This window comes from Mesitornis unicolor, unplaced genomic scaffold, assembly GCF_000695765.1.
Source record: "Mesitornis unicolor isolate BGI_N332 unplaced genomic scaffold, ASM69576v1 scaffold1545, whole genome shotgun sequence".
Taxonomy (NCBI): domain Eukaryota; kingdom Metazoa; phylum Chordata; class Aves; order Mesitornithiformes; family Mesitornithidae; genus Mesitornis; species Mesitornis unicolor.
The window spans coordinates 18,570-29,458 of record NW_010185941.1 but is presented as its reverse complement, the minus strand read 5'-3'; the positions used below and the strand labels follow the sequence as shown (position 1 = coordinate 29,458).

The following is a 10,889-nucleotide window of genomic DNA, read 5'->3' as shown; positions in this document are numbered from 1 at the left end:
CGCCGGAGAGCCGCTTCCCCGGGTGAGGAGACACCTCCGGAGCGGGACCTGCACGTCCACCGGCCCGGAGAGCTCATACACTCTCTGAAACACCTGGGTTCTTAGTACCTGGAATTTAATGAATTCACTGAATAAGGCATGTAAAGATGAGGATATTAAAAGGTCGGCTATCAAATTTAGCTTTAACACTGCAACGCACCAACCTCGGGTTTAAACTGCTTTGCCGCATCCCACGGCTGTTATGCTGCCTGCACCTTCATGGAAAAGTGACGTTTGTTCAAAGGACAGCTGGAGAGCTGTGCTTTCTTTACAGGAGCAGAAATCTTTCCCCGCGTTTCCGAAATACTTTCCCCAGCATCAGTTGCTATGAACAACACAGCACGAGGCAGCAACTCCGTGTTTCTCAGGTTCCTATGATACCTGTGCTGCTGCAGGCAAAGCCACCACCAACCACCTTCTTCTCTGTTTTGTTGCCCCTGTGTGTGTGGGCTATAATATTTAAGATAACTATTTGGAACTTTATTTATAGTCTTAAGCTGCCCTAGCTTTAGAAATTAAGTGCGGATAAAAGCTACGCATACAGGTACATACAGATAGACAAAATAGCTACACCTACCAAAAAGGAAATCTGCATGGATTGCAGGATGTATTGCATAAAACCCCCTTCCTCTTTCCTTATGTGTACAAACAAACAGAAAGCAAATGCTTTAGGAAGCGGGTCATATGACAAATCAGCATTACGTAATTTGGTGTTATACTGAGGGCCAAAGAGACCAGAGTTACCATAAGGGTACAGTTTATAAAAAGCAGACATGTGCTTTATTTTTGAATAGTGCTCTAAGTTCTGCATATACTCAGTTAGAGGCAGGGTATTTACCACTGTTGTAAGATTAATTCTGACAACCAGATTGTTATTTAGCTGCAAAGGACACCAGCATGTGTCAAAGGACACCAGAGGACCCCACTGCAGTTCAGGCACTGATGCGTCTGACACGCCTGCTCTCAAGGAGCAGCAAAAGCCCCAAACTCAGGTCAGGACTGGGAGTTGGAGTCTCAACACACCTTTGATTTACAGCTCCTCTTCTCAGAGGCAGGGCTGAAGAGAAAGAATCGGAGTTGAACAACAAACAGGAAAGCAGTGCGGCCAGCAAGCAGGCAGTGGAAAAACACTCGTGGTTTTAACTTCAAAACATAGTCAGGTTCTTGAAGCATGGGGTTAAGACATGGCAACACAAGCATCACCACACAGTAAGAACTCAGGAGAACTGCATTCATCTTCTGTTTCTGTTCCAGACTTCCTATACAATCATGAGAAGCTGACTGGTCAGGCATTGCTTAATTTCCACATCTGCAAAATCAGATCAAAACATGAAGGAGAATCTAAGGTTTTATTTTAAAATGAAAACTGTGTTGGAAAGAGAGACTGTTGAAGGTGACATACGGGCATGGTGGAAGGGTACAAGTGGCTGTACCCTATGTCAGCATGTCTGTGATAGCAACAACCATCCACTGGGCAGGGGACACCATTCATCACTGCTCCATGCAGGTCTGTTAATGCCAGCATCATCATTGCTGACACAAATAAATCCAGTGTCTGCACAGAAGAAAACAGCAGAGCTCTGTAATGGATTTCCAATCAGTTAGAGCACCCCAGAGCCCTGGGATGTGCACCTTGGCTTTTTAAGTGAATTATTCGTCACCAGAAAGGCTTGAACTTTCCTGCTGTGTTGCTGGCAAGCATTAAGCAGGCTAATAGCAAAGCAACAAGCAGATGTTACTGCATGAAAAGAACTGTCACTCTGAAACTATCCATGCATTTAGAATAGAGTTTACCCATCAAACTCTGAAATCAGGGAAGGCTGTTGTGTTCACCTAATCTGATTTACTGGCCAGAAATCTTCAACCAGTAATTCTTGCCTCAAACTATCCCTTTCAGCAGGGTAAAAGGTGCCTCTCTGAAGGGATGCCAAGTCTGATTTAGGGCTTTCAAGTGATAGGAATCCATAGCATCAGTAGAGAAAGGCAAGATGCTATGGCCTTGCTTTGTATAAGGAATTCTATGAACAAAGATTTACAGATATTTAATGAGTTAGGCAGAATGGCGGCAAGAGGTGGCCTCATGTAAGTATGACAGCGAAGGACAACCCAGGAATGGAGTTAAAACTCTGGTCTCAGTTCAGGTGCTGAGGAGTGAGGAACAAAGAAAAGCCTTTGGTTACAAGCTGGAACCTTGTGGCACTTTCCAGAAAAAACCGTGACAAGAAGCCAGCTGTGCGCTGGGAGCAAGCTGCTTCCCTCACTCAGCATGTACACAAGCAGCGCAGAGTAGCAGAACCTGAAGCCCCAGAAGCACATCACTTGGATCCACTTAACCTTCCAGCAGCCTACAAAATGCTGCCTGCAAGATACTCAGCCCTGTTTCATAAACACTAGTGACCTTCTGTGGCACATCAGCTTTGCTTGGTTCACCAGGAAAGGCATTGCCCTTGGATCCCTACTCCAGTTTCACTTGCAGATGTTGCATCTTTATATGTACCCACTTTACTCATTCCTAACTCATTTCTGCATGGATTATTTTAACAGAAGCAGAGGTTCTCACTGTCTCCCTTCACTGTGAAAAGAATGCAGTATTGCTGCCTCCACAGAGAACTCAAAAGATGTTAGTGGTGAAGCAGAAAGCTTTTTGGCATAGCACAAGGAAATAACTTACCAGGAATGCTCAAGGACTCTGGTTCCTCAGTGCTTGCATAGTAGGAACCAGCTCAATGTATTTTAGGGTATGAATATTAGGAGTTGTGCTGTTTTGTTCATACCTTCTGAAATGATGCTGCAACTTGCAATTATGCTTTCAATGTTGTGTAATTTCAAGATTTTTCAGTAGTTAAAGGATTTTTGTTTGTGTCAACTGGCCAAGAGAAGAGCCCAAAAATTCTACATTCAGTGAGAAGGAGAAATCTACCACTTGGCTGTTTTTTCAGGTGAAATGAAAACCTTTCCAAATGTAAATGCATTCAGAAAGAAAACAAAACCAGATTGTTACACATCACAGTGGCCACTTACATAAAATTTACACTTTGGTGTGATAAAATTACACTTTTATAGTGTAAATTTACACTTTATATGCCTGTTAAAATACAAAAGGTGTGAAATTGCTCTTTCTGTAAATGTACATTTTGCTTCAGCCTAGCACTTAGAGACCAGTCAAAAATGTGGTTGTGGGAAGGAGAGGAAATGTCTGTACATGTCCATGCACATGTTATGGAAAACACAACTCACATCCAAACTGGATGTCTTACACAGCTAATGACCTAACTGCTGTGGTGTTTGCTGGAATAATTTCCTGTGGAAAAGGTATTCCAGTAAAAGGGAACACCATGCAAAGGTGTGAGCAGATGTAAAAATAATTTATTTATCACCTGTGAGTTTTACTTGTGTGTAACTGCAAGACCAGCCCCATCTCACAGTCTAGGTGGCTGGAGGCCATAGTAAACTCATTAATTCCTCTGGGTTTTTTTCTAAGTATGCACTAGCACCTCTATTATGGACTTCTCCCCAAATCCTCCTAGGTAGCCAAAAACTTCCAGAACCTTTCGACATCTCCTGAAAGTCAGTAGGAATCACACCAGGGCCAGCTGCAACACCACAGTATAGCTTAGCTACACACTAACAAAAGGCAAGATGAAACAGATCACTGAGACACAAAGGTGCACCATTAGCAAGTCGCAGCATCCCAGAAGTCTTCTATTGCTTAGCTCAATGCAGGAAGCCCAAGGGAGTTCTGGGCTGCTACACTTTACCTATTTGCCTCTCCAGCTGCTACTCTGCTTAAAAATAAATAAATAAATAAAATAAGCACATTACAATAATGTCTGCAAAGAGTCCAATGACAGTTAAAAAAAATGAGTAACTTTTATGCCATCTTTTGATGTTTGAGCTTTTAGGATCCAAGCTTGCAAGCTGTTGTCAGCCTCTCTAGGGGCTGGAGACTACATCTCCCAGCAGCAGCTTTCAGAAAAGCATCAGTTGGCTCAAGATCTAGTAACTGACTTGCATACTGCAGTATTTGTTACTGCTATAATGGGATGATCACTGTCAAGACTCGTGTGCAGAGGCAAAGTACACAGACCAACTACAACAGCAAAGAGTGCACCAAATTATCGGCCAGTGCAAGGCAGCCTGCGACTATCAGCCTCTGAGATGGGGTGTAAATTGTCAGTGCATGTGGGGCCAGACTTGCATATGTAAACAGCCCTTCCAGAATACCAGGTTGGTCATAATGCTAAACAGTGGTAGCTTCCACTCTATCTTAATTAGTGTTCCATAATTCACACTGGTGTTTTCTGTCTGGTTTTAGTTATTCAGGGGGAAAAAAAATCAAAAGAAAAAATAATCCATCCACCTAATTAGTAAAATTTGGTTAGATTCTGATCAAATGAAATGTTTTCAATCACTTGTTGGACTTGAAATAAAGCATTTCATAGCATTTGAAGATGTTAAGTATTAAAAAACGCTCAACACTGGTATTTCCAGGCAAAGTTGCTTAAAAAAAAGAAACAAAACCAAAAACCAACAACTTTTGAGAATGATACTTTAAGAAACTGGTTGCTTCGCTTTTTTTTTTTCCACTCCAATGTCAAAGTGGATTAAAATTTGCATTGGCTATTAAGGATATGCAGTGAAACCTTTCTGAATAGGTTAATTTTTGTAACAAAAGTACAAAAGAGTAATATCACACAGCTTTGCACTGAAACCTCCAAGTGCTGTATTTGCATACTCTTTGTTGACCCCCTTTTTAGCACAATACCATGTAATGCCAATTATAAGTGTCATTCTTTCTCAGCAACTCTATGCAGTACAGCTTTTCATTCCTAAATTAGGTTTTTATTTTACATCTCAGGTTTCTCAATCACAGCTAATACCTTTACCTTACAAATAAGTGGCACAGACATTTAACTCGGGTGACACTGAGGAAACACTGTGCTAGAAGAAAAGGAGACAGCAGCATTCCCCAACACATTTATACATTTCTGACATTCAGGTAGCCAGCCAGCAGCAGGAAGTCTGGTGTTCTGGTGCAACAGATGGCAGAAAGGAAGCCTGCACGCCCCCAAGTTACTAGGTAAAGTTAATATATGGGGTCTTATTACAGAAGTCCTACAAGAATATGAAGTTAAGCAGGCTCAAGCTGCATGCTCTGAGAGACAGCCCAATTCTCTGTCTTCACAAGGAGTTTCAAGCTGGCAGAGTGATGATTCTCAGAGAGACATGCCTTAGGTTATGACAGTTGTTACCACATCCGACCATCTGCCTTATTTCTGTCAGACACTGCCTCTAGTGGCAGGGAAAATTGATCTGCTTTTGAATCAGCATTTCAACTCCTGCAGTTAGGTCTGACAGGTTAAAGTCAGAAAGTCTGTTTCTACCATGATAAATAAAGATAAAATACATAATGGCACTGTCTTTCCGCAGTGTTGACTTCCTGAGGACACTGATGTGAGAAAAACCAAAGGAAGGTCCTGAACGTATGAACACATTTCAAGTAGCCAAAGAAACCCAAAACAACAGTTTTGCATTTGTTAGCCCAGTGGCAGACTTTCTCAAATTACCTGACTGCAATACTTTAATTATCTGTTCATTTCCTTGGTCACTGAACGATTTTCTTATAAAATTCAAACAAGCAAAAAACCCCCCAAAAACCCACAAGAGAGACTAATTCACAGATGGCAAATGCATGTGGGATGCAGGACAGCATGTATTCTTTGAGGGTACTTGCCTAGCTGCCTGGCCCAAACTGGAGGTTTCCCAACAGAGCACGTAACTCACAACCTGTTGTCAAAGTCAGCTTAGTGTAACTGTCAGTGTTCCTCCTGAAGTGGCACAAATCTCTTGCAGTAAGTAATAAACCACATTCCACTAATGCTTTCTCACTAAGCATGAAATGCCCCCTCTCCCCCTCCCTTCTCTGCATACCATTCTGCTCTTATTACAGTAGTGAATGCTCTTACTATGAAGGCTTCTGGGCACAATTTGAGCAGTCAGCACTAAACAGTCACAACACTGATGGCCTCTTTGCTGACCACTCAGCAAGTCTCTCAGATAATTCCTGTGCAGGACATGCCTGCCTGTGTATTTGATTCTTTGGAAGGAAGAGACAGAACCCTCCTGTCCCAATCTCCTTCCTTTTCTTTGAAAGAATAAGAGTTCCTGAATGGAGATAGAAATTTTCAAATAAGTTGTTCACAAATAGAAGGAAAAAAACAAAACAACTTGAATTGCACAGAGCTGGTATGAGGCTAGTTCAATAGCATCAAACTTGAGATTTTACTCCAGCTGTACTTGGGGAAGCTTGAAAATCAGAAATTGGCATTATACGATGAACAAAGTTTGGACAAGTGGAGTTCTCAAGCTAGCAAGAACTGAGCTGCTTCTGGAGCAGTGGGAGCTTCCTGGTAGAGGCAGTAGGCTACAGAAAGAACAAATCTAATCCCCAGCAGGTCTTTGAGAATATTAGAATGAACATGTTTTCCTAGGCACGGCTGTATTTTAGAGCCAAAAAGAGACTGCAGCCATGCATGTTTTTTCCCAAGCCTCTCTCACTACTGGGTATCAGCAAGGTGTATTTCAAAACATAACCTGCCAAAAGTGCTCAAAGTACTCGGTTTAGCTCTCCATGAAGTTTCTCTATCTCCATCTGACAAGCTAAACCCAGGCCTATCCCTGTTTTATTCTGTGATCTTATTACTGCCATATGGAAAGAATATCTTACCTCAGACAAGCTTGACAAATTTGAGTATTAAATGCAAGGGGGAACAGAGGGATTCAAAGAAAAGCAGGCCTATCTATAGCCTTTTTTGTAATGACCCCTGCTTTCTCTCTGAGAAAGCAATGAGTATTGAGAGGTCAGAGGTGAAACCTGCTCTGTAAAGGAATCATCGTACTGGAACACATGGAGCAAATGTTTGTCCACCAGAAGAACTGGCTGAACAGGAGCTAAGTGAACAATGTACATGCAGCAAGCCAAGAGAACAATAACAGTCACAAAAGCCAAGAACAGGCACAGATAAAAGCAAAGAACTAGCAGTGCCACGTGGAATGCTGACAGCATCAAGACCACACTGGATAAGTGCGTAGCACAAAGGCGAAGCACCAACTGTATGTTTTAATTCAATGTGGCTCTGAGCCTTCTTTGTCAAAACAAAAAGGCTGCAGGGATCACACAGCGTTGGCACCAATCAAGAACCAGGGAGCCAAGATGAGGATGTGATAGCTAGCAGTCCTTGTTCTCCATGCCATCACAAGTAATCCTGGTATCTGTGAGAAAATGAAATCAGTTTTGTTTAAAACAGAACACTTTTGCCTTCTTTGTTGTATGCTCATACAGTAAGTTTTGCTATGTTTATTGTGACAACAAAGTGGAAGGAAGAAAAAAAAATTACATTTTATAAACAATATCAGTATAATGCACAGAAGTTACTCAGATTCCATTAAGTTGCAAGGTAAGAGCCATCAAGTTTGCAAAAAAAAAAAAAAAAGGGTACTAACCTTTCAGGAAGAAATAACAGTAATTCACAACATAAAGGTAGTAAAGGCAGAAGAACTGTCTCAACCCAGGACAGAAGGCATTTAGATTTTGATCCCATTTACACAAGTGCACAACTTAGACCTTTGCACAAACATGCACATTGCAGGCTCAAGACAAATCATCCTTCACTGTGGTTCTGAACAGATAAGTAGATTGGAGCAGCTGTATATTCAATGAGTTGGTGTGATAAAAGACAGACTGTCAAAGCTGAAGCATGATTAGCATGATACAAAGCTTGCAAGGTAACCAAGTCACAAATTAAACAGTATTTAGATGACTAATTGCATGACAGCATATTTAATTATAGTCACTGAGTCCCATGTATTCTTTCCAGAGTTCTGACCTAAGTCACCAAAAGTTAAACTATCCAAAAGCCTGAGATGAAGAAAAAATATTGTGCTGATCCTTTTTCTAATCTCATCTTACTCTGTGATATACATACACTTCATCTGTGCACACCACCACTATTAAGAACAAGGGGATTGTAGTCCCTCACACAGGCAGCTTCATTCATTAACTCAGCTGAAAACAAGAATTATTGTATATCCTCATGGTATAGAACAGGCCCCAACAGTACACACTGTACGCCAAATTAATTGCAGCATGGGAGCTAGAAGGGAACAGTCTCTGAATGTATATTAATAGAGGCATTGCTATTTTTGAGCATCTGCTGTGGTAAACAAATGACTCAAAGCATGTAGGACGGTAGCCTCGGTCACAAAATATCCTCTCTTTAATCCAGCTCTTACAGAGCACAGTAAGGGCACCTGTGTACATGCAAATGCTGCCTATCTAACTCAGTAACTACTCTGCAACTTTTGCCAATAGGAGCTTAAAGGATTGCTACCCGTTCTACTGGAAAGGGTTTCCTTCAGGGAAGGGTATTCTCTAGGCACATGCAGCATTTGACAAGAAGGGAATGGCGTTATTCTCAAAGCAGAGCTGTCAGAATACTTAAAATTGTCACTGCCATGCAAACTCTACTTGTTATACAGTAGCAGTAGTTAGGATACTCACTGAAAAATACAGTATCTGTTTTAAGGGGGTGAAGGTTTCCAGGCTTTAAAGTCCAGTCAGAATGCTGCCCTAGATAAGTTCAATACACATAAGTTAACAGTATTCCTTACTTTCTCTTCCCTAGTCAGATTAACATATTTTTGTACATATGCCTGTGACAAGTAGGACTACAATTCTCTCAATCCCCCAGGCTGCATTTAGGATGGTGATGTTTGATTACAAAGACAGTGAAAAATGCTGTAACAAATCTTATTTGCTAAACATTTTCTCTGCACTGTCAATAGGAAAATTCAGTAGGAAATTCAAGTTTAATTTTCAACTGCCAACATCCAATACAGACCACAGTAGGGTACTGGGAGACTAGTAACTTATCACTTACAAGTCCAGCATACTTCATGTTGGTCAAGGTAGGGGTAAAAATAAAGTAACCCAGTGGGAAGAAGATGATTGCTCTTCCTCTACAAGTCCCAAAGCCTTCTACTAATACACTTGACACATACATTTGAAAACAGAATGCTGAAAGCAGGTGAGAAAATGACAATGGCTCACCAGGTATCCCTGAGATCCACTGCACAACAGGCATGCGGTTAAGCTGCAACAACAGCACCTACTGGTTTGCTTTTCTCCATTACAGAAGTTTGGTTACCCAGCAGCCACTCTGCAGCACAGCCATGCTGGAAATCAGGCAATAGAGCTGAGCCCAGTATCTGCACTATGAATTGTTCAACAGCCACAGGTTGACAGGAAGGCTGGTATAGTTTTCCCAGCTGAATCTCCCTCCATCGCTTATTGCAATCTTGAGGCTGTGAAGAGAACAGTATTCATATGCTCTCAGATAATTTCTTCTGGAAGACCAGAGTCTGCACCCCCCCCCCCAGCATTTCACATTCAATCTGTGCAACATATTGTTTTCAGTATAGTAGATGTGCCCCTGGAGAGTCTTAACTCATGACTGCTGAGAGACACAGGCAAACTCATTTGTTATTACACTGGCACATTAACTAGAACAAAAACCCCATCTTACCCTTCCCTTATAATGATACAGTTTTCCCAACAATTATATATGGCTGGCAGACAAGTCATATGCATATCTAAGCTCCAGGTGGAGCTCCAGAAGGCTATATTTGCAGTTTTCCTCCTTAGGGTGTGCATCTGTACAGGATAGCATGTGATTCAGCAAAAAGCTTCTGCAAAGTTAGTCTGTGTAAATCTGTAGCCAGCAAGCAGTTTTGACAGTTACTACCTCAATGCATGAGTCAAAGTAATGAGACAGCAAACCAGAGAAATGAATCTTCTTGTATTGCTAGAAAATACTTTTATTTAATGAAACCTTAGTTTCAGTAAGGAAATACTAAATTCACATTTTACATATAAAAATATTACAAAATAACGATCCAGTGACTGTTACAGCGTTTTTTCAAAGGTTGGGACTCAGGCCATTTTCACTCATTTTCATCCACCATCCACAGCAATCAAAAAATCAATTTTTTTGGTAATCCTGAAAAGTGTAAATCACATTGTTAAAGTAAAGGGGTTCAGCCCCCCTCCTCAAGGTTTTAGTATTAGTTTGATACTATTTTTGAGCTATATCTACTCTGAGCTTGTTAATGCTATTTGCTGCAGCACAGCAAGAAGCATAATCACTTTTCCCAATGAATCTGTGAAAGAGTGCTAGAATCAAAGCTCAAATGAATCAGTATGTGTACTCCAAATGAGTCCCAAATTCTAAAATTGTTAATTGCATTTGGGATACATGTAAGTATTTCTCACTGTTAGTATAAAAAGCTATCCAGTTAATATGACTTTAAAACCTAAGAAAGGCAAGCTATTCCCCAACACTGATGGGAAATATTTTTCTAATTATTTTTCTTACATGCTGTCAACTACCCAGCAATAACGTCTCTGCAGGAAGTAATACTTGCAGTCTCTGCCTCATTCTTTAACCATGTCTTTGTAAGTATCAGCTGTAGAGATAAGGGCAGAAGTACTTTCCTGATTTTATTCCAGATCTTGTCCTCTCATTTCTTCATATGGTACTTATTTATAATGTAGGTAGAATAAGTCATAGTTACCTTCTGCGATAGACATGAAGCTTACTATGAAAGGATCCAACTGTTTTTGCCTGCCTTATAGGCAGAAATCTTCTCTAAAATACACTGACATTGAATCATACCCACGAACTTTAAATTAATGTTCTCAAAATTACAAATTCTTAAGCTCAGATATGAACAGTATGGGTTTTTTTTTCCAAACTAATATAGAACAGTTCTCAAATTAAACTTATTCCCTA

General features: G+C 40.8%; 1 protein-coding gene across 1 annotated transcript in view; it reads right to left on the bottom strand.

The window, feature by feature from the left end:
* Positions 1 to 9,919: 9,919 nt before the first annotated feature.
* CDK7 (cyclin-dependent kinase 7) overlaps positions 9,920 to 10,889 on the bottom strand; it is a gene marked incomplete at its 5' end in the record, with an annotated part of 19,462 nt that continues 18,492 nt past the window's right edge. The window contains one exon of the mRNA XM_010184966.1: positions 9,920 to 10,097. Within this exon, the coding sequence (XP_010183268.1) occupies positions 10,072 to 10,097 (26 nt within the window). The remainder of the gene's footprint in view (positions 10,098 to 10,889) is intronic.